The 27821-nt window shown below is 40.7% G+C and overlaps 2 protein-coding genes across 3 annotated transcripts in view; one reads left to right on the forward strand and one right to left on the reverse strand.

Moving 5' to 3' along the window:
• The first annotated feature begins 424 nt into the window (after positions 1-424).
• Positions 425-8853, forward strand: MALSU1 (mitochondrial assembly of ribosomal large subunit 1). Its single transcript, XM_027684736.1, has 4 exons — positions 425-605; positions 2198-2376; positions 5205-5286; positions 6451-8853. Exons 1-4 carry the CDS (start codon positions 425-427, stop codon positions 6627-6629), a joined length of 621 nt encoding a protein of 206 aa, XP_027540537.1. The 3' UTR covers positions 6630-8853.
• A 1437-nt stretch (positions 8854-10290) lies between these two features.
• IGF2BP3 (insulin like growth factor 2 mRNA binding protein 3) overlaps positions 10291-27821 on the reverse strand; it is a 113986-nt gene continuing 96455 nt past the window's right edge. For both annotated transcript variants that reach the window (XM_027684796.1, XM_027684795.1), the window contains 5 exons: positions 22232-22351; positions 18192-18266; positions 15275-15406; positions 13826-13939; positions 10291-12906 (listed from right to left, as the gene is read on the reverse strand). In XM_027684796.1, coding sequence (XP_027540597.1) covers positions 12805-12906; positions 13826-13939; positions 15275-15406; positions 18192-18266; positions 22232-22351 — 543 coding nt within the window. In that variant the 3' untranslated portion in view covers positions 10291-12804. The remainder of the gene's footprint in view (positions 12907-13825; positions 13940-15274; positions 15407-18191; positions 18267-22231; positions 22352-27821) is intronic.

Raw genomic sequence — 27821 nt, forward strand, 5'->3', positions numbered from 1 at the left:
GGGGTTGGAAGTAGATGATCTTCAAGGTCCCCTTCCAACCCAAACCATTCCATGATTCCATGACGGGCCGAGCGCCCGCTCCTCGGAGAGGTGCCGCTCCGACGAGCGGAGCCGCAAGGCCCCAGGGCCACCGCCCCGTTGGCGCCGGAGGACACCCGGGCGGCGGTTCGGGGACACCCCGGTTCGGGGACACCCCGGGGGCGGTTCGGGGACATCCCGGTTCGGGGACACCCCGGGGGCGGTTCGGGGACACTCCGGTTCGGGGACACGGTCGGCAGCGCCGCCACCTCCAGGCAGGCGCTGCGCGCGCGCCCGCCGCCACTGCCCGAGCGACGGCCGGCTGCGCCAATGAGGCGAGAGGGCGGCCTCGCCGCTGACCAATCGCTGTGCGCTACGGCGAGAGGGGGCGGGGCGCAAGGCCGGCATGTGGCGGGCGGTGTCGGGGGCGCGGCGGCTGCTGCGGCCGCTCGGGGCCGCGGCCGGGGGCACCCCGCGGGCGGTGCCACCGCCACCCCGGGCCCCGCCGGGTCCCCGCGGGGGCTGCGCGGCGGCGGGAGCCGGAGCCGGGGCGCTGGAGGCGACAGCGGAGCGGCGCCAGGCGGCAGGTAGGGCCCAGCCGCGGGAGCCGCGCTGCGGGGCTGACCCTGAGCGAAATGTGACGCCTCGGGAAGAAGGGGCTGCTCGGAGCGCGTGGAATCGCTTCTGCAGCTGCGGGAGGACCCTTGCGGTGCCCAGTGCGGTGGGATCGGCCTCACCTCGGCTGCGACCGCGGGCCTCGGAGTCACGGCATCGGCGCTGGGCCAGCATCGACTCCCTTGTCCTGCGGGAAAATGAGGATTCGGGACTAGTGCGGAAGGAGCCTGTGTTCCTGCATACAGGAACTTCTGAGGGGGCGGTGGTGCCGATCTGGAGGTGTTTTTGGGATGTGCCCTGGCAGTCTCCCTGTTACGCAACAGATTGGGAAGCAGTTAGGGGTGGCTGGTTACGGGTACGAGCCTCGTGTGCACAGAGCTGGTGTGTCCCTGCAGCTGTTCTGCAAACCTTCTCCAGCCTGGATCTGGCCATGCCGATCAGCGTGGCAGACCGTGCCCGGGGTTGTTTGGGCCATTCGCTCTCTAAGGAGGCACTGGAAACTTCACATGTGGCTACCAGGCAAATATTTAACTTTTGTAACCACTGCGTCTGGAGGGGCTGTGGCCATCGCTAATTTTCTGCATGTGTGACCACAGCAAAAAGTTGAAAGAGTGCATGAGTCTCTGAGCTCAAAGGCTTCCATTTACAGAAATCTGATCCAATTTCAAATCCCCGTTCATGCATATAATTGTAGCTGTTGTTCTTGTGTTTGGTTTTTTCTTTATATTGGAAAATATGAAGTTTGGCTCTGTGCTGATGCTCTGTCTGCACTAACGTTCACTTTATAGTGGTAGACTTGCATTGCTTACAGACTCAAATTATGTCTTAAGTATGCACACAAATTGCATCTCCCTAATTAGGACAAATTATAAATAAACTGATGTCTTGGTGTGAACACAAGGTAGTTGCACAGATTTGATGGTTTCTAAGCTGGCTTGCTTAAACTGTTGAAGGACTAAAGCATTGTCCTATTATATTATAATCCTCTGCAGCAGAGCAGGCTAGGGAAAAAGAGAAAAAGTGGTTTTACTCCATGTGCAGATAAAAAATATCTTCACACTACATCATGTCAGTTCCATTTTCAGTATATTGATTTCACCTGCTTAAGGCTCTAGAATAATTTCATCGCCATGTATTATCACAGGTCTGTTGAAAAGCTTTGTTTTGAAATATTTTCAGTTTTGTCTGTTGTTTTAATAATGTCTGTTGAAGTACTTAGGTTTCATTCATCTTAATTGACAAGTGTCTGATGATATCATTGACTTATAGATGCTAACAACAAGAAATAAGTAAGCAAACATCAAAGTTTCATTTAGGTAACTTATATGTAGTGGTAAAGTGTTGTTTACCAGAACACTGCTTAGTTCTCAGCTTTGATGATTTTAAAGATGTTTTTGAAAAATCTGCAGATCATGTTGCATTGTCAGTATCAAACCAAACTTCATAATGAGTGACTAGCTTAGGCTGTAATTCAGTTAATTGCTATTTTATGGCTTCTTAAATGGTTAATTTTTGCAATTAAAAAGATAAATCGCCACTGTGTTATTTTTTCCGTTTCCTCTAGATACTGTTCTTCAAAAGTTCAACATTGACTTTGTTGTAGCACTGCTGAGGCAAGAAAATGCTAAAGACATCTGTGTCATCCAGCCACCTCCAGAAATAAAATACTGTGATTATTTTATAATTGTGAGTGGATCTTCAACACGGCATCTCCATGCAATGGCACATTACATGCTGAAAATGGTAAGACAGTTCTTGCTGCTCTCTCTGAGTTTTGGGGAATGGTTTTAAATGTCGTGAAAGGAATTTCCTCAGGTTTGCATGTATAAGGTTGTACCAGGTAAGATGAACCTGATTACATTATATCATTTAGTCCTGAATACATCTAGCAACTAACTGTGCTTTTTCGCTTTAGCAGCACTACACAAAATGTAGGTAATATGTTTTAAAAACAGACCTCACTGGATGTAGAACAGTGATGACATCAGCAGAGTTTGGTGGCTAGGACAGGAGTGGTGTGAAATGGTGATGATGACCTGTGTCCACTTTTATCTTTGTCCAGCAAGCGTCATAGCTGTTCCCAGTCATTCATAATACTTACTCTGACTGTTCTCAAACCCTAATCCCTAAAATTTCCAGATTCTCAGGTATATTGTAAGGCTGGGGGGAAGGTGGCATCCTGAGAGGCACAGGATCCCCTCCTGGGCTTAGTAAAGCAAACTGCTATTTAATATTCACCCTGCTGTGCATGAAGAGGAGGAAAGGAAGCGCAGTTGTAGCCATCCTTGCATAGAAATCCTGTGCTGTTTGGCTTTGGTGGAATGTGAGCTTTTCAGTATAGAAATAGAAGTCAATAAAAATACAAGTAGAGCTTAGGGATGAGGACCAGACTCAGGGACGGGGAAACTTCATGGCCAGAAAAGAACCATCTGACTTTAAAAAGCACAGTGTGAGGAGTATAACCAGTCCCTATCTCAGTCAGCTGTCTGGACTCAGCCTTCTCTTCACCCACTTTCTTTCCCTTCCTGACCCCATTTTTCCTTTGGCTCTTGGTTTTACATTCTTCCTTCCAGTCCCATTGGTTTCAGCTGTGAGACTTGAGGTGGGGAGGAAAGAGGGAGAAACGGTTTTGCTTTTCAGTGTATTTCTGAACAGGTTAGGGGAGTTTCTTTTGTTCTTTGCAGGAATTGATGCATCTTTACAAACCAAATTTTTGCCTTAAGCTGGAAGTTGCATTAATGTGATTTGAATGTACTAAATCTAAGTGCTTAATATATATTCTGTTGTTTGCATAACTTGCAGCAACTTAAATCAACAGCTTTCCATCTCCTCCAGACCAGGCAATATCAGTGAGTACTGCCCACCCTGCAAAAACATGGCTGTGCTTCATAGCTGCACCCTCTGGTGGCTGTAAAAGCAGCGATTTTGTAAAGGCAGAGCCTCTGGGGAGAGAAGGTGTCCCTCCTGGGCCTCCTGAAAAACCAGGAAGCCTGACCAAGTACGTGGGAGTGGCTGAGCTTGTCTCACATTGAAAGTTTTCTAGGCAAAAATAAGCTGAAGCTTAAGATGTAAAGGAGAGTAGGTGCTCAGGAGTACTGCCAGGCAGCTGGCGAGCTTTATCATTACCATACCTAAAAGCTTATGTCAGTGCATGATTTAGTCACAATAAAACACAGAAGTGCTCAGGTGTAGCATGAGATCTTCCTGCTTTGCTTCCAGTAGCTTGTAAATGGTGAAGTCCCAACTATTGCTTACCCATTCCCATCTTGTTTCATGTTAGAGGAAGAAGCTAACACTTGGCTTTATTATAATCTGGTCATCTTACACAGCCTCTAAAGACGGGGCTTGGAAACTTGTAGCAGAGATCAGCCTTTGCAGGCTGATGATAGCTGATGGCAGTGCACACAGGGTTTTTAGCATTTTAAGCCTACTTTCAGAGAGTCTTTGACAATTACCTGCTTTTGAAGATATCTCACAAGCCATCTTAAAGATAGGAAGGTAGTAGTTGTTCTGAGTTACATTTTGAAAGTAACTCAGAACTAGTAGATTTTAAAAGTTTTCCTGCTGATTTTCAAAAGGGTCATTATCTGGCAGCCAGCATTGTGTGGAACAACCAGGAACAGTTGCATCTGGTGATAATTGCATTCCCAGTGAAGTGGGACTCATTTCTTAGCCAGCTATGCTAGTATATGTTATTTTGTGTTTTGCCTCCATGGCAGAAAGGACTGTTAGAGCCCTTTCTATTGATGCTTCTTGTAGAGAAACAAGTAGGTTATGGGCAGATCCAAAAGTGACCATGCTTAAGCTTCTAGTTGTCAAATTTCCTCATCTCTGGTGGGTGCTTGGGTTCTTCATGTACTGGGTGGGGAGAACTAAGCCTCTCAAGCTGGCATTTACAAAAGCCACCCTGTGTTGCAAAGGGAACTACCCACTTTCCCTAGCTGAGTGTGTGTTTTGAGCTTCCCCCTCGCCTCTCCCACAGCAGTTCATAGCTTGGAAACGTGTGTGCCTGTCATGTTTTTCCCTAGCTTGCAGTGAGTGGTGAGTGTCTGCACTCCAGAGACAGGAGGCTTGCTTGAATGCCTTCCTCATGGCAGGAGGTGAAACTTTTTCACCTCACTCCCCTCTGAGAAGAGGATAAGCTTCCATTTCTGCATCCTTAACTAGCGAGTGTAAAACACCAATGAAAGATATTGGAAAGGAAATAAAACTTGGTGGTAGTGGCAGTTCTAGGGACCCAGTAAGTGAAAGACTACTGTAACACTGAGCAGTTATATTCAATATTCATCTCAATAAATATGGATAAACTACAAAATTCATAGATAACTGTATGGGAATTCAGAGCATTAGGTTCCAGGTTTGATACTAAATCCCATTGAGATATCTCTACTTATTTTCCAGTACTGCAAGTGTATATTCTTTTTGTTTGTGCAGACCCCAGAACCAACATGAAGTAATCTAACCCATTTAAGCTTTAAAGCAACTCAGCAAAATCTAGCTTCTCTGTTAAGTTTGAGTGCTTTTAAATAAATGCAAAGTACTTAATTTCCTGCCATTACTTTTTTTTTTAGTACAAGCATCTCAAAGAAGAAAGTGATCCTCATACTCAGATTGAAGGAAAAGAGACAGATGACTGGCTGTGCATTGATTTTGGTAAATATTTGTGAATCTGACAAGTACAAAGTTCTGCATGAGCTCTTTGTTGACAGAAGCATCTCACCGTGACCGCCGGTTGCTATGGAGAAGTCACAATACTTTCCTGTTTTGGAATTCCAGTTGTTGCTTGAACTCATTGAGATATTAAATGATTGTTCATTAAAGATCTTTGGCACTGAGAAAGAAAGCAGTAACTACTCTTTAGTGGCTCAAACACATTTTAATAAATTAAAGATAACAGTAGTGGGGAATAAAAAAGCTACTTTTGTCAATTTTCTCAGGTTTCTATAACTGCTCTTTGGTTAAGTGGGTGCCTTAGTAGTGAACTATTAAATGGACTTTTTCACTGTCTAGATCATACCATGACATGGGGTAAAACATCAGTCCTAAGAAATTGAGTGTAATTCTTTATTCTTTAAGTGTGAAACTCTACACAAATATAAAAGACTGCATTCAAAAAGCATTTCTCCTTCACTGCTAATTCTAGAATATCACCCTCTAACTTGGTGTTTTGGCCTAAAAGAGAGGATAGATGAGTGAGGAACACTGCAGCCTTGGTTACTTAACTATCATAATACTTGACTGTAATAACTGAAAACCAATTGAAATTTAAGGACATAGATATTTCCATTCTGTGCAAACAACAGTAGAGAATGTTTATTCCAGTGTTCGTCTAATGCACTTTTTTCTAAGAAAAACTTATCCAAGTTTGGACCTATTTCGTTATAAAAACCACCTGAGAAGTGTGAACAACACAACTAAGAAAAATTACTTGGCTATAGCTGGATGTTGTTGGTAATAAAAGAAAGCTGAAAATCCATCTGTCACCTTGCGGGACTCTTTTAAGTAAAATTCCTTTTGACTTATTTTGTTCTGTCCCACAGAAGTCGTAACTTCTGTGGTCTGGAGTCTTGTGATAGTGTCTTATTGTGAAGTATTGTGCCTCATTTTTGTGACTGTAGTCTCGGAGTCTTTGAAGGACTGACCAATTCCTAATACTGTTTGAAAACTGGACGCAGCAATTTAAGAAGATACCTCTATCAGCTGACCTGTTATATTGAGCCAGAATGGGGGTGGAAGACTTGAACTCTTTATACAGCTGAAGGTGTAGTAGTGCTTTACAGTTCACATTAATTTATTGCGAATTTCTGTTCTGCACAGGTAACATTGTGGTGCATTTCATGCTGCCAGAGGCACGAGAGGTTTATGAATTGGAGAAGCTGTGGACTCTCGGTTCCTACGATGACCAGTTAACACAGATGACTCCGCAGTCCCTGCCAGAAGACTTTATATTTGGACTGACTGCTAACAGCAGTGATCATCTTGAGACAAGAACTTAAGCAGCTACTTAAGTGTGGAAAGAGAATGAGTGTGCCTTCACAGATCAGAGAGAGGCTTGGGAACTGACTGAGCAGTCAGTACAGTTATCAGTACAAAACAGTGTGTTTATTGGATGTGCCTAAGCAAAGTTCTAAACAAACTAAAAAAGTGATCAGAATCATAGAATCATCGAGGTTGGAAAAGACCTTTAAGATGAAGTCCAACCATAAAATATCAAAGAGGCAATCCTATCAGAGCTTCCTGGGGGAGCTACTGTCGCAGTGGAATATGCAATGAGAAGAGTGGGCCAAAGACAGCTGCTCAAGCTACTTACCCTGAAACTCATGGTCATCCTCTGAAGTAATTGTTTTTTTAGTATCATTGAAAGACTTGCTTGTAGTGGCAGTGCAAAACAGATTTGAGTGCTGCAAGGAAAAACTGAAATAGAACAGTTGAGATGACGCTTCTTGTGTTAAGCTGTTTGCTTCTGGTCACAATAAAGCAAGTCATGGTCTGAGTTGAAGGGGGACAGAAAACAGACTGGTGTTACTGAGAACATAAAAGCCAAGAGCAGCAGTGACAAATAAATGTGCTTTGAGTTAACAGAACAGTAAGTCAGTTTTTCAGCCAAGGCCAATCTGTTTTTAATAATAAAAAACCCAAACTGAAGTGCTTCAATTAGTTGTCTTCAGTTAAAACATTCAGCTCAGTCTGCATGTGCAGTTGGCTCCTCCTCTAGCTTTTCTCTCACCTACTTTCTGAAAAGGGTCACTGAGACACACTCTGGCAGTATAAACCTTCAGCTCTTCGAAGTGGGCAAAAGTAGTTCCATAGGAAGCCCTTGGTCACTGAGCATTACATACTGCAGATGTTGGGCACTCTCAAAAGTTATCACACAGGTTGTTAATCTGACTGCTGCATGCTTTTCTAACCAGTTAAGAAGAGCTTCAAGGTGGTAAACTTCTCTATGTAATACACTCCACTACAGGACAGAGTTTTCATCACTGGATTGGGATCTCTTCCTTCTGGAGAAATTTGCATTGCTATGCATCTGGAAGCAGAAACAGGAGGTTCTGAGGGTAATCACCTTTTTCACTCCATAGCACCACAAATTACGTCAAGCACTGCACTGCACAGCAGCTGCTCTTTATAATGCTCAAAGTGAGCCTGGTCATTGTGCTTATAGCTGTGTTGTTTAGGAGGATGTGTGTGTGTATTTAATTTAAAAAAACAAACAAACAAAAAACTTCTCTGTCTATTTCACATCATTTTCTTGCTCCCCCTAGCCTCTTTCAGGAATGACTGCCCCCAAGTTCACCTGCTCTTTGATACAAGGCAGCAGATAGTTCTGCAGTTAAGCAAAGAGCATTTATAAAATATAGTTAAACTATACAGATAAAACATCTTTGCCCACAAAACAAACATATTAGTGTTAAGTCTGAGTGCAGAGAAGGACTTCCAAAATGCTTCATGATAACTTTTCAAAAGTAATCACATGGGGGAAAGATAACCTTGGCTGTCTTACAGCCTGATGGGTTCTAAATCAGGCATTTCCTCCTAGGAGAGATGTGTAGGAGTAAGTGACTCATTCCTTGAAACAATTTGCCTTTTACTGCTGCTGAGGATCAGTAATACTAGATGGATAGAGGCAGGTTTAGCAAACATTAAACCATTATATGAACCCACATTTAGTAACCAGAACCACACAGAGTATCCTGTCTCCAAGAGCACAGTAGCAAAAGGAGCACCCAGAAAAGAACATTAAGAGATAGGGAACAGCTTCCATGGGAACAGGTTAGGACTCTTAGAGGTGAAAAGGGGTAATAGTCTGTAAGACAAGACAAAAAAAAATTAATGAAGGAGACAAAAAACCCAGTAAAATAAAAAAGTGTAACTGACTTTACTGCTAAAGCATAATGTAAAAAGGAGTTCTATGGAACATCCACTGGTTGCTATTAAACAATCAGAACTACCAGCCCAGGAAAAGAACTTTGTCCTTACCCATTTAACAGATGCATTGACAATATTTGCTGAGCTACTGCAATGCCTCAGACAGGTTACTTGCTTGCCTTGGTGAGACTCTGGCCTGATACTGTTAAAAGCTGGGGACTTACAAATTAACCAAGACAGTCTGGATGATCAGTAGTGTGCAACATTAAACCGCTTTTGGAAAGAAAACTTTTGGAGAATTAGTTCAATGGGTCGGGTGATTTCTGTGTAAAATAAAAATAATTGAGCAGCTTGTGCAATGAGCCTACAGATTCATCTTCAGTCCTCCTCTACAGAGGTACATGCAGGTTTGGCTCTGTGCAGGATCCCTTGATGATGAATGAACAGGAGAAACCATTGAAGTGGAACTTTTGTCGTCATTTCACTGATTTCCTGCACTGCATTTGAGTAACTTCATTTTCAAGCACTGTTTGTGTCCGTCAGTTGAGCTAACATCTGTTACAGCCCAGCTTGAGTGCTATCTCCACAATTTTTCATGTTTGTTTAAAAATCCTACACCCTAATGCCATATCAAGCCCAGGCTGTCTTGCACAGCACACATGCTTCATTTAATGGAAAGTATTACAAAGAGCGCATGCCTTGGAAATTGCAGCTTAGGAATAAAAGCTCTGGGAGGTTAGAAGCAAATAAAAATGTCATGATTAAGCAAATGCTTAAAAAAGTCAGGAGTTGAGCTGTCACAATTGCACCCACGGTACAGAGCAAGGCCTAACTTTATATGTTGCTCAAATGGCAGGATGCTGGTTCTGAGAAGATAGCTTGATATCAGCATGGGAAAATGAGCTTAGGGTGCGCCCTGTGAAATACAATACACAGCGTCTTCTTCAGACATAATTTCTTCAATTCCCTCTTTCTGCTGGTTGGACCCAGGAAATGAGCTGTGAAGACAAGTAAGAGGCTGCAAGAGTTTGGAAAACAAGTTGAGTTTTCCACTTCTCTTCAGAAAGATACAGAATTGTGTAATTCATGATGTTCCTTCATTCCCCAACCCCTCCATCTCACTCTGAAACGTTCAGTTAAACATCTAGTCTCATTTCTATTCCAAATAATGTTAACAAGGATCTAAATGTATTGCCGTACCACCTCACAGGCAAGTGGTGTGTGTTTGGGGTGTCATGGCTGGAGTGAGATACAGGTTGCCAGCACATTGGCTTGCTAGTGTGACTGGTTCTGCCTATCCAACCTTCTAGGGCCATGTTCATTACACAGCTTCATCACACCAAAACCACCACAGTAAAGACTGGGTAAAAAACTGCCAAAACAAACAAACAAAAAAATTAATGCATTTCAGATCTCACTTCAAACCTGGTAAAGATTCCTTCACATTTGCCCTGGGGCAGGACTGTTGAGTTCACATCTGTTCCGCAGCAGATCAGCCTAAGAGAGCTGTGCAAGACAAACCCTGAACTATAGGTTCTACTACAGACTGTATGGCATTGTTAGATGGGAGGGAGAAGAAGAATTATAAGCCACAGAAGTCACTGCTTGTGTTGGGAAGTGCAAACATTGTAACGTGGCTGTCCTAGCAGCTATGGAATACCTGTAGGTGACAATTCATCCTTATCCAGTTGTTATTGTGGACAGAAAACAACTTGATCAAAGCACCGTAAATATTTAGAACAGTCTGTCCATATGCCTCATTAATTTAAAAAAACACCACACAACTTTATCTGATGATAGGAGTTAAACTCTTTATTCCATTCAGAGGCATCTGGCAAGTAGAGCTGCATTGGGGGGCACATTACAGATGAAAAATGATCCATACTTTGTGGATATTGAAATCATTTACAGCATTTACTTTCTAGCTATTCCCAAATACTCCAAATTACCAAGTCTCAATTGAAAAGAAAAACATGAATTACCATATTAAGTCTAGAAATTTAAGAGAGATGACAGTATTTAAATCAGCAGATGTAAATGCAGCGCCTATCTGTAAAGTAATTTTTTATGGAAAATAATGAAGTCAAATCCTTCTCAAATGTTAAGAAAGGAACGTCAGACTGACTTAAGCCTCAACAAAATTTAAAATGCTATGTACTTTTCATACTTCAGTAATTTTAAATTCATTGTAAGAAAAAAAATTATCCTAAAGGCTAGATGAAGGTCACTGTCAAAAAAGGAAAAGAAACTCATTTTTCTTTGCTAAAACTACAACATAAGTTTGTGGTTTTTAAACCAATTAGTAAAGAAGAGATGCAGGAAAAACACTTCAGACCATTTTCAAAATTATCTAATCTGTACAACAATGATCTTTGGGAAAATTATCTAGTCTATGTAGTAATGCCTCTATCTCAACATGAACCTAAGAGGTAGATAACAAAATGATGAAACAAATGTTTTTTGCTCGCTGTGCCCCTCAAATCAGTGCAGCATGGTGATTCTGATCATCTCATGCACAAAAAAACATCACAAAAAAGGTTCAGAGGTAATAGCATGGCTCTGTCGACCACACACACACAGGCGCGCACGCGCACACACACACACACAGCAGTCTTTATGCACCATGTGTTGCCACATTTTTTTTTTCTTAAACTGAGGTAGACTGAAGTTTATTGTAGAAACTTGAATGTGTCAATATTACCACAATCATCATTCAAATTACATTTGGAAATTAAAAAATTTGGTAACTTTCCTGTTATCCCTGCCTTTTGACATTTTTTGTTCTTCTCTAATGGTTGGTTGCAGAACGTGCATAAATCCTGCTGCATCTATTATAAGCCAGGCTAGAGAGGTTGTTGTTTTGTTTTCTTGTAATCATTTTTAAAACCTTCAAAGTGGCTTAGTGTGGCCCATAACAGCGGCTGGATATGTAAACTTAGCCTTTCATTATCTTTCAATGTGATCAAACACTGTTTGACCTTCCCCCATCGTGGTAACTGAAAGCAGTATGATGTGATCTGCAGACAGCAGAGACCATCCTGGCCTCAAATATGCTCTAGCAGATCAAGTGTTCTATCAAACTGAAGATGAAGCTTGCTCTTTGAACAAAATGGCAAAGTCCAAATGGGCTGCAAATGGTTAAATGTAGCATTATTAGGTAGTGATGGTCAAAGGCACAAAGGGTTCATGCATTCAATCAAGTAGCACAAAAAAAAAAATTCAGCCTCTTGCAGCCTTCTAAATTTTTCCCCCAACCCCAGCCTCTTGCCATCACTTCCTTGTCCTGTTCCCAAAAAAGTACCGTCACAAACTTTTTCATCCCATCTTAAAAGAAAACTAAACGGCATTGCTGCTATCAGAATGTTGGCATCATTCACTATCTTTTGAACATTCACTGAATTTTTTTTTTAAACAAATGATGGTGTTGAAGCCCTCAGGAAATCTGAGGCTGTGTTTTTTTTACCCACCTTACTCCCATCAGCCAGCAGCTAGAAGTGCTCTACTATATTTTTCCCCGATAAGTCTGTAGTACTCCTGGCTGGTGGCTGATCAAATTTTAATTTTTTTTAAAAAAATAAAATGCTCAAGAACTATTAGCTTTATAAAGTATACAAAATACCAAAAAAAAAAAAGCAAAAAAGGAACAATTTCTCATTGAGGTACTAAATGCCTGAGGTAGTTTAGTAAAATGCATATTTATCTTTTTATGCCCTGGCCAACACCATTCAACACTTCCCTTAGGTTATTCATGGCAGTGTTATGTAAAAATGCAACCAAATTATTTTTAAAAAATGCCACTTGTTTCAACATTGGGACTAACACTTAAACTCTTGTCAATACCCTTGCTCTAACCCAAGCCCACCCACAATCCCACCCTCCAAATGTGTTTCTTCTTTTACAACTGGACCTATAAGAGCAATGCCTTTTCTTTTTTTTTGTTGTTTTTTTCTTTTCTTTTTTTTTTTAACCAGTGAACTCAGAAGAGAAAGCTTCATTAAACCAAGTTCTAAAATTGTTGGGGAATAATAAGAACAATAAAAAAGACTAACGAGTTTATGTTAAATTGTGAGAATAGAACAAAAGGGAAGTGAAGGGGTCCTTATTTTAAAGCTGGGTTTCAAAAGTTTGAGAGAGCCTAAAGAATACATTCTCAGAGACAGTGTTCAACGGTTGCCTGGTCCTCGAACAGGTGATTGGCTTGGTGGATCTTCTGCATAACTTCAACAGGTGCTCACCACCCGTCTCTCTGTCGCACAGTCTGTCTTTGGTCTGGCATCTGTCTCTGATGGGCCATTTCCTAAACCTTTATTTTCGTCTTGGCTGAGGCTGTCCGCTTTGCAATGTTTTTTGCTGTTGCTGCTGCCTTCTTACCTGAGCCAGTATTTCCTGAATTTTTCTCTGAGCAAGCTGAAGGACACAAAGAAGAAAAAACAGCCCATCATGATGCCATGCTGCAGTGACTGCTGTTTACAACCAACAATAGATGCTACTGGGATTAAGAAAATATGGAATGACCAATGATTACTTGTTAGTTAAAATACACGTGGGTTAGTCCTGATGTACAACTTAAAATTTAATTTTTCTTCTTTTTCCACCTACCACAACTACCTGCCATGGTCAATTTTCACATCTGTAACATAGAAAGCATGAGCATAGGAAGATGACTACCCATGTTAAGACTGAATCTACAGGCTACCTTCATTTTACTCCTCTGGAGATACTAATGCTTTATAAGAACCACTGTTTTAATAGTGTACAATTTTTTTATACACCAGGGAATCCAGAAGGTCAGACTTACATGATTTCCCAGCCCCCTCCCATCCCATCTCCTTTCTGAGCTACAAGTCACCTGTAGCAAAATATCAAAAGGAATTATTCTGAGTTAAGACTTAAGTGAGGGAAGGAATCTTGTGATCCTTTTCTTTATGATATTAAATCAACAGATTGGGCAACGTAGACAAATTGCATATCTGGGGGTAGTTCTTGCCAAATACCATGATATCGCCTGTGTCTTAATTCCTTCTGAATTTCAGTCCAATCACAACTTGGGTTTTCTTTTGCTTTGAAAGTTTTAGCAGTGCCAGAGCCAACATATATTGACAGAAGAATTTAAAGAGATTGTTTTACATATGTAACCATGCAGTATTATAAATCTCTCACAGGCACGAGTAAAGTTTATTGCAGCAAGACAAGCAGAGGAGCCTGGCAAGCAGTGCTTTCTGTATCCCAAGTAAAAATCTTCCACCCCTTGGTTCCTGCACATGGTAATAAAAGAAAGAACATGGAAACATCAAGCTAATAGAGAAGATCATTTCAGTCCTCCTACCTGGCATGCATAGAAGTGACCAGTTATTTTCACAACCACCTGATCATTTTCATCAGGTGTCTGGTCACGAGGGACTACAACTTCTGCACTTGTCAAGTTTTGAAGCTCATTTACCTATAAATAGAGACTAGAAGTCAGAAAGTCTTAAACTAACAAATATTTCACAACAATCAAGCCTCAAAGATATTGCCCACAGAAACATCTTCCTCTTAAGTTACACTTAAAAAACACCCCTCACTAACACAAAGCATCTTTATGCAGCAGTGCGCATTCTGCAAGATGAGCCTCTTGTGTCTCTTAACATAAATTAGCACCAAGTTCTCTGGATTTGTAGAAGTGTTTCAAAGACTAAATACAACACACAGAAGGTGTTAAATACATGACTTAAAAAAAGCAAATAGATGCCACAGTGTTTACAGTTGAGTTTAAAAATGTAAGGTCAGAAAACTCATATAATGTAGGGAAGAAGAAAAATGCCTAAGTATTTATATGCTTTGCCTCGGAAAACCTCCACAAGATGGAGAACTTCAGACAGAACAATGAGAAGTTCTATTTGTTCAAATTATTTTCAGTAGCTTATTGGCTTCTATAGTGTTCAGTACAGGTAAGGTTAAAGCCTTTGTCCCATTTACACTCATTTTATTTTAAAAATGCACAGCCTTATTTTATTAAAAATGTTTTAGATGAACAGCTTCTCAGATGTGTTTGTCCTTAAACCTCTTACCACTGCAAGTAATGGCAGAGGCCACATTGCCTTCTGACACTGAACCTAAAGACCTCATTGTACTCAAGGATGGACACACAAGACTGAACCATTTCTTTGCAAATATTATCTAGCTCCTGACTAATAACCATATGAAAATACCAGAGCACCAGCACCTTTTCAGGATTGAAAAATCTCCGTGACATTATTTTATACAATAAACCGAGCCTAAGAAACACCATCAATTAAACTGAAACAAAAGTAGACACAGGGGTTTTTGTACTACTGAGGTCTGAACATGTCTTAATTTCCTACCACTTCTTTAGAAATTATGTTTTCACTCAGTTTTGGACAGCAAAATCTGGCACATAAGCCAAGGATCACAAAAGCAGGTCTTGAGTGGGAACATGTTCATTCTAAATGGAAGAACTACATTTCTACTAATAAAAGCCCTGCAGATCTGACTGGGGCTATCAATTTTCGTTAAACTATTTATTTCTTTTTTTCCTCGTCTTTTTTTAGATAAAAGAAATCATTCTGAGATTGGCTTCTTTTGAATCCACACTAGAAGAAAGGAAAGCCTAACAAGTACAGCAAAGGAAATAGCTCCTGCTTTAATGTAACGTCAAAAGATTAGCTACTAGTTAGCCAAAAGTTTAAGCCTTATGTATATCTATATGTGTATGTGTACACTGAAGTAAGAAACGTAACTGAGCAACATTAAAAGTTTTATTTCAGCTACTTACTGTTTTGCCTCCTTTACCAATAACTCTACCAGCAGCATAGGATGGCACTTTTATATGAGCCTCAAGTTTCACTTCTTCTTTAGGTCCAAAGAAATTTTCTTCTTTAAGTTTTCCATAGATTCTCCCTTGAGCCTGCAAAAATGCTTTCAGTTAGAGAATGTGCTTATTGGGATCTAGTTAACTTCAAGAAATTCCACAGAAAGAAAAATTCTCAGTATGCAATCCTGACACAGTGTTTTCCCTAATAAATACATTATTTTTCTAAAATAAGTTATTGTACCAAACTAGGAAGCACCACTGTCCAGCTTTAAAGATTGCATGACAAACCAGGGAATCAAACAACATTTTAAAAGGAATCATTATTCTGCTATTCAGTAGAAATATTGCTTTTAAAAGAAACTATTGCATTTCTGTAGAGGTAAAGAATGGTAGAGAGAGCAACTGTCTGGCTGAAGCTTTTTTATTGCACCCAGAAGCACAGAATGCAATTAATTGACTCAGTAACCCATTCTTTTAAGGATGCTAAACAAAAAAAGCCACAACACCCCCAACAAGTCATGGGATAAAGACTCCAATTAGCACAAACAGCTTGCTTTTACAATCCATTACAACATATTGTTTAAAAATAAATAAACCTGAACTTGCTCATTTTTCTAAAGTGAAAAATCAAACTGCCTAGATCTAAACAGTACCACGGGAACAGTATTACTCCAACCAGTACACAGTTCCTTTTTCTGGGAAACACAGAAGTGCCAGGTAACAAGAAGAATGTCCATCAAGACTAAGCTTGTATATCTTGCTGATTTTTAAATATATTTATTTCCTTATTCCCTGCCATTCATGAGTGAGTTCTTGAGAAATGGTAAGATCTTGAGATCTTCTTCTATGCTTCAAAAGAACACACATTACTGCTGAATTATAAAGCAAGGTGGGATGTGGACTTTTAAAAGGTTGTAGATGTTCTTCCAACATCCCAAATCTTTCAGCTCTTGAAAAGTCTTTAGGGAAAGGAAACAACCTAACTGGGCTGCAGCTGCAGCTGCAAAATGGCAGCTGAAATATGTTGTCTACACTAGATTCCACTTCACTTGCACATCCCCAATCCAAGGCAATGTACTGATTCCTGAATATTGGTGTAATGGATATGCCTGAACTCTAGGGAGCACTGCACCAGAGGTTGTAAACAGTGGCATATTCTCTTCCCATTGCCTTGCTAATAACTAGCCCTGCATACTGCAACATCCTCAGGCTACTGCAGCTGAGGAAGAAGGGGCACAGCTGCTGTGGCCACCACGGACACAAATCAGACAGCAGAGCACAATGTACTAAGGAAAGGAAGCCAAACTCAGCCTCCAGGATGACGCTGACTCTCCAAGAGCTGGTTACTCACCTGAGCAGCAGCTATTCCCTCTTCAAGTTGTTGAGCACCAGTTTACATTCTTGGTGCCCAAAAAACAATAGCCTACCCTCAAAGAGAAAGAACACCCTTCTTAAACAGAGCTTAAGGAGAGCACTAATGAGGCTTGGCCCTGACCATAAGGCATGCTTCAGGTTAGCAGTGGCAATAAAAGGAAGGACTGAGCTCTGCCTCTGCCCATCTTAGTCAAGGGGGCATTGCTCAAAGAGTAGTTAAAAGACTTACAAGGACTGGAGCTGAAGGAAGCCCCAAGAGATAATCCCTCTCCTTCACAAGACTGGCATACTCAGGCATTGACTGTGCTAGTACATTGATCCACCTTCGCAAGCAAAAGCCCAGGTGTAGAGAAGTGATTGATTGATGTCATTTTAGTCTATGTATGGGGTGCAGAAAAGGGAGACTTTTCTCCTTGCATGATCCAGGTTGGAAAGAAGAGCTGCCAGAAGAACTCTAATTAGTGAGGAAGCCTGAGGACAAGCCTTTGCCTACATGAAAAGTCAAGATAAGGGATGCCCAAATGTCCTTCAGCATGCTACTCCCAGAGCGTAAGTCCCCTGCTATCTGATGAAAAGAAAGGGTAGCCAGTATCTGACCTTGTGCTGATCCCAGATCATAAGAGTACCCCATATGTAAAATATGCCACGTGGCCAAGCCCACATGCACACAAAAAACATCATGGAGGCAGAGCTTCAAAGTTACTTGCCCTGATACTTTTCCAAAAATCCTAAAGGCATTAATGAAACTGATTCTAGATACCTCTGAAGTTTGTGCACCTCTTTCTTGCTAGATGCCCTGAAGCAAAAATACGAAGTCAAAAATAAGAAGATGCAAGAAACAATGCCTGGACATAAACTCTCAAGTGACTTCCTGTATTCTCTGGGCCTTATCTGTGATGAGGCCAGGCTGCTGCACTGAGCTGTCTGCATCACTCCTAGCCTGGTCAACTTCTTTTGGGGTAAGAAGGCTACTCCAGAACTCAATTTAAACAAAAATGAGATAATCAGGTTGACTATCAACTTGTAGTTGTAGTGGAAATACAATCAGAAATCTTGCATTTATCCACAGAGCTATCCATCCAAAAAACATTTTCCACTGGGCATACAACAGTAACCTGGGGAGACTCAATCTCTCATCTTGTCAGCTTTATTATTTCAATTAAGCACATGAAACTGTTGCACATATTAAGGCAAAATGGAAAGACTGAACTAAACGGTGCTTGCAGATAAAAGGAAAAATTAGGAATGTAATATGGCCGTATTTTTTGCTAGACTGGATTCCTACTTACATGAAACTCCCAGTTTTCAGATGACCAGATTGTGGCTTCTTATAGCACCATATTACTCATATTCTTATGAGACACTTTTCAGCAAAACGAAAGCAAAACCCCAGTGTTTACTAAAATTCAGAATAAAGCACGCTTGGAAACAAGTGTTTTATTTTCAATATCGTACCTCATGGTCCAAAGGTCACTACAGATTAACAAGTTTTTATATGTTGTACCTTGAACTGAGCTTCTGGAGGTCCAGTGATGATAACCATTCTCAGCTTAGCATCTGGTCCTTCAGCAGGGGCAATCTGGAATGGATAAACATAGCTTTTGGTAGCTGTCTTTTGAAGGAATAGTTTAAAGCCACCTCCTCCCCATTTCGGTCTCACATTCTGTTCAAGAGTGAAAAATTATTCGTTACAGCAGCAGCATCACACTTCAGTCATGATGGGTTTATTCTCTTTGAAGTGCATTAATTAGCCATAATGTAATATGGAGAAACTGGGTAAACCATAAGCAAATCTACTTCTAAAAATTAAAGACATAGCTATTCATCCACATATGGCAGAATCCCACATGCCATTTTTACGTGGCTGTGAGTGATGTAAGACACGTAGCCTTCAAAAAGATAAACATGGTTAATAAACTGAGATTCTCATCCCTACTCATTAGCTTGAATGAGTTTTGCTCATTAGCAAAATGTTGCATTCGTCGCCCTGAGAACAGAAGATCACTTTACTGTTGTAACTAATCGGATCCAAAACATTCCTCTATACTGGACAATGAGTTCACAGTTTCCAAGAGGTTTGTATCTACAGACATGTGTGACCCAAATAAAAATTAAGCTCCACCAGAGCTGAGACAGAGATGCCTGTAGGGTCTTTAGCAGTTCATGTCACCACAACAGTAAAATTTCTGTGGGTGTTGTTCTCAGACTCCAGTGGCATTAAATAATTCAAACTAGCCTCTGACATTCCAAATGAATCTTTTGTTTATCACAACTGACATTTCCATTGTTGCATCTAGTATTACATAGCTGTTGTTGAATGAGCAATATATTAAACACTACGGAATTTCATCTCAGCTGTTGGCATAGGGATGTTATTCATATTTAACAGCTGTAGTTTATTTCAGACAAATTACCAGTGACCATGCATCATTTTCACTACAGAATTTTGCTAAGGAAAGTTTATAAAATTATTCATATTGTACCCTAAGATGGAGAAGGCATTACATCATTACATTAGATATGGTTTGCATATCTATTTTTCATGACTTCTGCATTCCAATGGGATATATCTAAAAATACACTAATTTTACAGTGGTACATTTTTATGACATGACGTTGTGGTAAGAGTAAACACAGACTAAATCCATTCATTCTTTGGAACACAAGTATTTTAAAGGGCCAAAATTTCAAGGCACATTTAGAGGCAACTGTCTGAACAGAGCACAGACTGAATTGTCATTCATGAAAAGTGGACACTAGTTTTTCTTTCAGTCACGTCATGTTTTTCTTAGTGAGCATCAGCACCTTTATTGAAATTTGAAGAAAAATATTTTCCATCAAGCCTTCATTATATTTTACATGTGTTCAAATGTTCTGGGACATATCCTACTTTGCTTTTATCTTAGAATGTCCCGTTCTCAGAAACTGGGGTAAAACATGGCTGAGGGCTGTGAAAGAAACACATGTCAACTAACATTTCAATTTCTGAAGGGGTAACCTAAGAGTCTTCTGTGTAATTTTGTCATCTGGTCTTGGAAAAAGTAGTTATATACATACAAATAGTATAGAAGTGGTGAATTTAACTTTGGAAATTTAATAATTTTACATTCCTAACCAGAAAACAACCAATCTTCCATATGCCAAGCCACAAGCTGACAATTTCATACTCCCAAAACCTGTACGGGTCATCCTTCCATCACAAAAGGCTACTCCGGATTGAATTTATAACTAGGGAGATGACAATGGGTTCCCAACTATAGTACAGGATGGGCAGACAACAGCCCAGAAGTCTCTGCCTGGCTCTTTTACTGAACAATTAAGTCTGCTGGAGTCCCACACCGAGCCTGCATTGCCAAGCAATGACCACCAGCACAAAGACAACCTGAGCTCATCAACAGCCACGTGCACCTCTGAATTGACAGCCTGAACACTGCAGCCCTGTATAGAACTCCTGGGCATCTGCAGTTTTAGTCTTACTTCGTAGCTAAAGAATTTCATCAGATCTACAAAGCTCAGCATGAGCACAAAGATGATGTATGGGGATGTAAAACGTTTTCAGCTGTAACAAGCTACAGCACAACTCAAAACAAGTGTTATGCACAGACGTACTTCCTCCACAGAGTATGATTACTGCAGCTTGGCAAGTTAAAAGTTACTCAGGCAGCACTCCCTCCAACTCTTAGCTAAAAGCACAGATTCCTTGATTCACAATGTATTATTATGCTCCAAAGTTATGACAAAGGGCAGGTGGTCAACACGAGGGAAGTTCAGAAGCTTTGAATAATTTACCAACTTTCACACAGAAGCAAGCATAGTGCTCCATACTGTTCTGCCAGATTACAGATGAAGTTATGTTTTTATTTTAATTGATAAGCATACATGCATCTTCCCAATTTAGCAAGCATACCCTGTATCTGTATAGTTTTGCTAAGACTTAATCTCATTTTCACAAAAATTTCTTTACTTTATCACTACTAAAGGAACAAAAGACCAGACCTTCAGAAAACTTTTAACTGAATATTAATTAATACAGAACCGTTAAATGCATTGGGTAGAGGGGTGCCAGCCAGTAGAGGAAGCCTGAGGCCACTGTTAGCCAGGTGCGTGAGAAACATTGGAAACTCCCTTTCCACTAAATTGTCTTTCAAGGACCAACTGAAGAACTAGTTTGGACGGGTTCTTGGAGGTCCAGGTTGTTTCACATTTCTCTCTCCACCTAGCAGTACCTTCCATACACTGCTTAAGCTTTAGATACAAGCTGTGGGAATGGAGAGGTAAAGAGGAAATCCATGCAAGACAGATTTGATAAAGAAAAATCAGCACATCTCACTGTCTTTTATTCCATTTTCCTCCTAAAAATATAATTATTAGTGCTCAACTAACGTAAACCATCTGGGTAGTATAACAACTATTTAATATACTGCTCAAAAAAAGGATGGAACTGGGCAGCACATCAGTTGGTTGACTGATCGGCATTCAGCAAACCACACACAAGACTCATTCATCAGGATTCCCCAATTACTTCGCTCTGCACACTTAGATGAACACCTTCCAAGCCAAGCCAAGCCCAGCCTCACTGGCTTCACCAAGCTCAACTCAACTTGTGCCCCTCTGCCCTGGACTTTTGGCAGCTCCCCACCATAGCACTCGCTACACAGTCCATATCTCCTGAGCAAAAACAAAGAGCTGAGAAGAAAATCTTTGCTTTACCTGTGCAGGAAAATGTCAACCTAACAGCACATATAGCTAAACACTGTACTTTTAATTTTATTTTTTTAATTTAATTTAATTAAATTTAATTATTTTTACAGTACAGAATAGCAGAATAGCCTAATTAAAAGAAAAAAATGCTCAGGCATCTAGAGAGGATACATGTGGTTATAACGGCATCAGTAGCAGAAAGCCAAGGCCTTCCTACAACTGCGACTGGTACTAACCCCTAACAACACGGAAGATGGATTTCACCAAAAGGTCAACCTCTGCAAAACATCTTGTACATGAAATGTCAACACACAAACAGCTGGATGTTAAACCGGGGTAACAAGGTAAACATGGTGTTAAAGAACTGACTGACCCCAGGAGCTTGGAGCACATGGATGATGCTAAAACGTGAACACTTCAGCGTGGAGCCATCTGAGCTTGACAGCCCAGACTGATCCATCTGGAACAGAGCAGGTAGAGCAGTAGGAAACTTCACCTGTGCTGCTGTTTTTAGAAGGGGAATTTACCTCACTGTACTGAAAGCAAGAAGAAAGCCTTTAAGCACTGCATCATTAAGACACAAGTCTGTTTCTAAGAAATCAAGACCACCAAAGTAGTTTTCTTTGCAGCTTATATTTCACACCTCAGGAGACGTTTGAAAACATGCTTCTAATTATCTTGTCTTAAGGAAGATTAAAAGATGATTTATAAACAAATGTACCATTTATCACATCACATTCTAAGCACGGAGTTGGGGAGGATGTTCACGAAAGCACGGCTTGTGCAAACTTGCTAGAAGTGTCATGTAGAATAGACAGAAAGTTATAGTCAGTGTAATAATACCTTAATAGATGCGCCTGCAAAACGAGAAAGTTGTTTGATGTGCTGTCCCTGCTTGCCAATAATAGCTCCAACTGCCAAGGCTGGGATGAACAGATGAACAGTCTCAGACTCAGGCTGTTGCTGTGGGGAAGAAGGAAAAATGCAGTGAATGTTTTTGAACATTATGAATCAGACTGACAAGAAAATGGGTACGGAACAGGCATGCATGGAAATGAGGGGGAAATCTTATTTCCCCCTGTGATGTCTGAATATTAAGGATCTGGCTTTTTCTGGGAATCACAGAATTCACAGAACATGATATACAGTTTGAGCCAAAAGAGGATTCTTTCATCTTGTATAAAATACTTGTAATTTTAATGCTTAGAGCTTTAAAAAACAATTGAGGTGTTGCTTCTTTGCAAGGCTTTCGCTCTTACCTGTTGCTGTCTGAATTCTCTTCCACATGCAAGACTCTGCAGGTGAGGTTACTACAAGCAGAGGGGCTACAGACTGAGCAGGCAAGCTTTATAATTTTCCTAGTTACATTTTTAATTTTAGATTGTGCTGAGTGCCACGAAAAGTCTCAGTTACATATATGCTACAATTTCCTTTGTGTGGGAGTGATCTGGAATGATAGCCAGCTTGAAATCTGCCAGTGATTCCTCCTGTGTAACATTATGCAACAGTTGGAGCCTTGGCAGCAGTCCTCACGCAGGCTAGTAAATTAAACACCACATTAGGAGTTCTTAAAAGCAAGAGGACCCTACGACTGCACCCACTGGGTATCAGGCATCACTGCATCTTCCTATTGCTTTCAAGCAGACACCCCAGCTGGAAAGCACAACATAATACTCGAGATCCTCTCTACAGACTGCACAGCCGTGATCAAACGGCAGGGTTACATATGCCACAGTAAATCATAACTATTTTAGCAGCCTCAGAAGAGCCTGTCTCAGATTAACGAGTATGGACTATGCTACCACTAATCCATCTACTTATGTCAGGGTAACCTCTCAAAATCATTTCACACAAACCTTTTTTTGAACTAGGAGGTATTTAAGACATTACACCTCCTCTTTTAAAGCATTTCTTCCTCTGTGTAGCCCTCTTATGTATTTTCAAAATTTGTTTTGCTCATCCTCAACAAGACAAAAGCCAACAAGCCCTTTTTGTCCCAAGGTCTTTTAAGACAATGCAGACGTTCTCATCCTTGCCTCCTCAGTGCCCCAGCGCAGACCAGCACCAAGCACCAGCAAACAGTGCACATGGGACCAACCACACTCATCTAGTTTTGCTTGCTTGTATATTTTGGTAGGGATACAGACCCAGATACAGAAGCTCACCAAAGCAGCTTTTTCCATGACATTTTTGGGAAAAAACCCACTATATTCAACACAAAGCAAAAAGCAGCTGCAATCCTAAGAACACTATCTCCCACTCAAAGTTTCAGTAACTTCTTTCAACTGGAAGCAAAGTCCCACTGCATTAACCATAAACTAATCAGAACAAAATGCTTGTTTCCAAGTTCTACCACTTCATTTTTGGTAAACACAAGTCAACTGTAACCTCAGGGGAAACAAATTCCAGGCACAGCTCCATGTACCAGGTGAAGAAACCCCAAAATAGGATATTGAAAATAGAAACACATTCTGCCAGTCGCTTTAGGTGATTACAACAGTTGCACAATTTACCCTGTGTTTTCACACTTACAAGGTATTAGGATTCACAGTCATTTCATGCTGGTTTAAGTCCCTGTTTTCCCTGGATGCAGCCCTCCACACCCAGCCTCCCCACTGCCCTGTGTGTTTTGTGGCCAGCAGGATTGCAGACTCAGACGATTTTTAAGACGGGCAGTGTGTTCCTGACCTGAATAACCAGGGAGCCACACAAGCAACAGTCAGGATCAAGGGAGGAAGAAACAACAATTAGGTCAGGGAATGGGAAAAGGTGGGAGCACCCCTTCTAATCTGCCTACAGATCAGTTTAGAATGATCTCAAAACTACGCCCTAAAACTACATATTTGTAATGAAAGATACCAGTCACTTCAGTATATATGTTAAAAAGACTTTCCAGAAGATTACTCATTTTCTCCTCCTATTGTCATAGTAAGTCCTTTCACATGTTCACTGGGAATCCAACAAGATTTGGAAATGCTATTGTAGGTACTCGCTCAATCTTACCACTTAAAACTCTTTCTAAATGGTTACAAGTTCATGAGGCATTTGTTTTTTTCCAGTCTTGTTGCAAAGACCTGTACTAACTGCAATGGGTGCAGAAGTAACCCCTCATTCCAATCCAGCCAGCTTAGCCACCCCACTTGTTCGCTCATCTCTCCTTGTGCCCCACCTTCAGTTGTCCACACACGCTACAGCTCCTGCAAAAGTCCACTGCTGAAGTTCTCCCTTGCACATGCAACTCCAGCCACCCTCTTCCAGCCAAACTTTGAGCTAACACACACAGACTTTCCAGCTAGTTTGCACAACAGTGCTGCAAATCAAACATGTAACTTGACTTGGTTTTCAAGAATTTAAGCAGCTTCTACCTAAACCCACCTCCAGACACATTTCTGTACCATGGAAACAAATCAAACTTCATTATTTTTGTTTGCATATATTTCCTGCCTTTCCTCTGTTGCCCATCTGTCTGCAGCAGTTTCCCCCTCTTCTTCCCAAAGCTTAATATCAGGGCACGTTCTTTACTAGATTCAACTTACCACTGAAATTCTTTTCTGCTGTCTCACCCTTAAACATGAAACATGGGCAAAGGCCATGAAAGACAGAAAATGCACATGTGCCTTTCTAACTGTACAGTCAGCTCACTGTAGCACTCTTCCCGCATTCCTCCTTTTGACTTGTTGATACTTTTCAACTTCTCTTTTTCCTAAAGGATTTTGTTATTTTTTATGTGACTGAGGATCTTTAAACTTGCATTTTGGTGTAATAGTGATATATGTTTACTAAAGAACAGCAGAGAATCTGTTGATACTGAAATGTTCATACACTCATTTTTCAAATTCTTGTCTGGAGAAGCACATTGGCACACATATATAACCAAATTAATCTCCAGTATAACATGATACCGGATTTAGAGAAATCGTGTCCGTTTCCTTACCCACACTGATTTTTAACTGCTAGAAAAAACCTACTGTATATCTTTCCTTTTTTTCTTCTGGCAGAAACCAAGTCTAGCTAAAGCTTTTGAGAGCATCACAACACCAAGTTCAAATTATTTTCCATCCACCTCCTTACCCACAATAAGTTTTAAATTCTTTTGTATTTACTGGAAGACTATCCTGCAAAAGAAACACATCCAAATATAATGCAATGACTATACCGCCCATCAATCTTACAGATGCTTCTGGGGATCTTAGAATGGAAGAAAATCAGCTATAATTTAATCTTACCCATGCCATGCCACATAAGTCACAGAGCTTTCCAGGAACTCCTAGCATGAGTTATATCAGAAATAGATTCCTAGATCTTAAACATATGTTAGAAGCACTAAATTTAGGGAACTGATTTCCCACTCTGTGAAATCTGAGCTTCAATGTTCACTGCTTTAACAAAGCCAAGCTTGTTTAAACATATACTTAAAATTTAAAAACCAAAATATACATGTGTATGTATTTTTAACAACTGTAAGGTCTCCTGTACAATTTTCTCCTCTTCCCCACTCACTTTATTTTCCCCCACACATAAGAAAATATTTTATTCAAAGTCAGCCCAACCCTGGGAACTGACAGAAATGTGGAAAGAAAATCTTCTAAAAGTAGTAACTCAGGTTCACCAAATATAGTCCATACATCCACCCTAATTTTTGAGTAACCACATTCAGTATCAGTGATGCACAGATCACCTCTTCTGCCCCAGCAATATTTGCGATATGAGCTCATGACTAGTCCACCTTAACCAGAAAAGTTTGTCTTGTGTAGCTGTGGCACACAGATGACACTGCAGTGTTCACACAGATGGAAAATCTAGGTTGTTTTGGGGTGGGTTGGTTTTTTGTGGTTTTGTTTTGGGTTTTTTAATTCCAAGAAGAGTTCCAGAAACAGAGATTTTTTAGATATAAGAAACAGATTCTTCAAGAGCGTGGAGACAAGAAACAATTAATTCAGTTCATAAACAGCTAATAATATTTGCTTTGTTTCTACAAAAATCAGTCTGCTTTAGTCACAAAACAGGCTTGATAAGGAATTTTTGTCTATATCCAGAATATTTAACTAATGAAAACAATTTTAAATGCTGGTTTTGTTCATTATTTAGATTCCAATTTCCATCCAAATGTTGCCTGATGAAAATCAGAAGTTAAAAATTAATCAAGCAAATAAGAAAAGCACCATTCATCATTTTTTAACAGAAAAACGAAAAAAATACATTAAGCAAAGCAAATGGCAAACTGCATATTTGTATAAACAGAAAGACATATTCACTCTGTTAGCTAAGAGTAGTTGTGGTGGTACAGAATAAACACTAAGGCTTTTAGAAAGGTAACCAAAGTACACATGTAAAATTTGATAAGTTAACTTAAATCAGATTTCGTGCTTGCTCATTTAAATCACAATTGATTTACATCTCTGCATTAGGTCACTGTTTTCAATCTATCCCACTGGATGACACTAAGCAACTACTGCTGCACACCATTGGCTCTAATATTTTGCACTAGTCCAACTCTTTTTCCTGGAGCAGCTTGGATACACCTCCTTCCATACCTCCTGCAAGTCCCTGAGCACCAGCCATCTGTCCCTAGCCTAACAGTCCATGCCAACTATTCTTTTTATTTTTAATTTTTCCTTTCAATTGCCACCACCTCCATCCAAGATCTAGAATAATCTGTTCCTAAATCCTGTCACCCCTCTCTGCTTCCCCATTACACTGGGCTCACCTAGAGCCCCTGCATTGCAGGTGGCATCATGATGATCCTCTTCATTCCAACCAGACTGTGCAGCCCTACAGAAGATTTTCGCAGGCCAATCATTTCTCTGCTGCCAACCCTACCACACTGTATTTAACTCTTAGCAAACCGCCTTAGCACAGCCATCATTTCTCGGTTTCCAGAACCTCAGCAGGAGTGAGGTTCTTCTCCTCCTTGGGATATTGCCACATGTCCTTCAGCACAATGGCTATTGCTCCACACCAGAGCTAGAAGTTGAGGACTCCCACCCAAGAAAATTTGCAGATTCACTCTTCTTTCTGCAACTCTTGCTTGCAGGGTTAGAAACATCTGTAGAGACCAACTGCCCCTAGGATAAGGTTATATAACATTTCTCTGCCAACTCCTGATGCATCAGTCCTACAAACTGCCCAAAATCAAACAGAAGGAGAGCTTTCTCCCTTACCTGATAGATTGTCAGAAGAAAAATCATTCCTTCTCATCTCACACTTGGGTAATAGCCAAAGCACGGCCAGGCAAGGATGAAAACTCAGAAAAAGAAAGCTATGATCCTCCAGGTAGACAGTGGTAGGTAAAAAAGTAGGTCCCAACTACTCGAGCTGGGGGAGTGGACATTCTATTTGGGGAATGGTATTTAAGATAACTGAACCAAAAAACCAACAACAAACCACAAGACAAAACAACTAACAATACACAGAAAAACCAAAGGAGTTTTGC

Source organism: Neopelma chrysocephalum, unplaced genomic scaffold, assembly GCF_003984885.1.
Source record: "Neopelma chrysocephalum unplaced genomic scaffold, ASM398488v2 Primary Assembly neopelma1_67, whole genome shotgun sequence".
In the NCBI taxonomy this organism is placed as follows: Eukaryota; Metazoa; Chordata; class Aves; order Passeriformes; family Pipridae; genus Neopelma; species Neopelma chrysocephalum.

Excerpts from the sequence above, each read along its gene's own strand:
- MALSU1 (XM_027684736.1), top strand. The coding sequence starts at position 425 with ATGTGGCGGGCGGTGTCGGGGGCGCGGCGGCTGCTGCGGCCGCTCGGG. Across the intron at positions 606-2,197 it reads GGAGCGGCGCCAGGCGGCAG|ATACTGTTCTTCAAAAGTTC; the intron begins GTAGGGCCCAGC and ends CGTTTCCTCTAG. Across the intron at positions 2,377-5,204 it reads CACATTACATGCTGAAAATG|TACAAGCATCTCAAAGAAGA; the intron begins GTAAGACAGTTC and ends TTTTTTTTTTAG.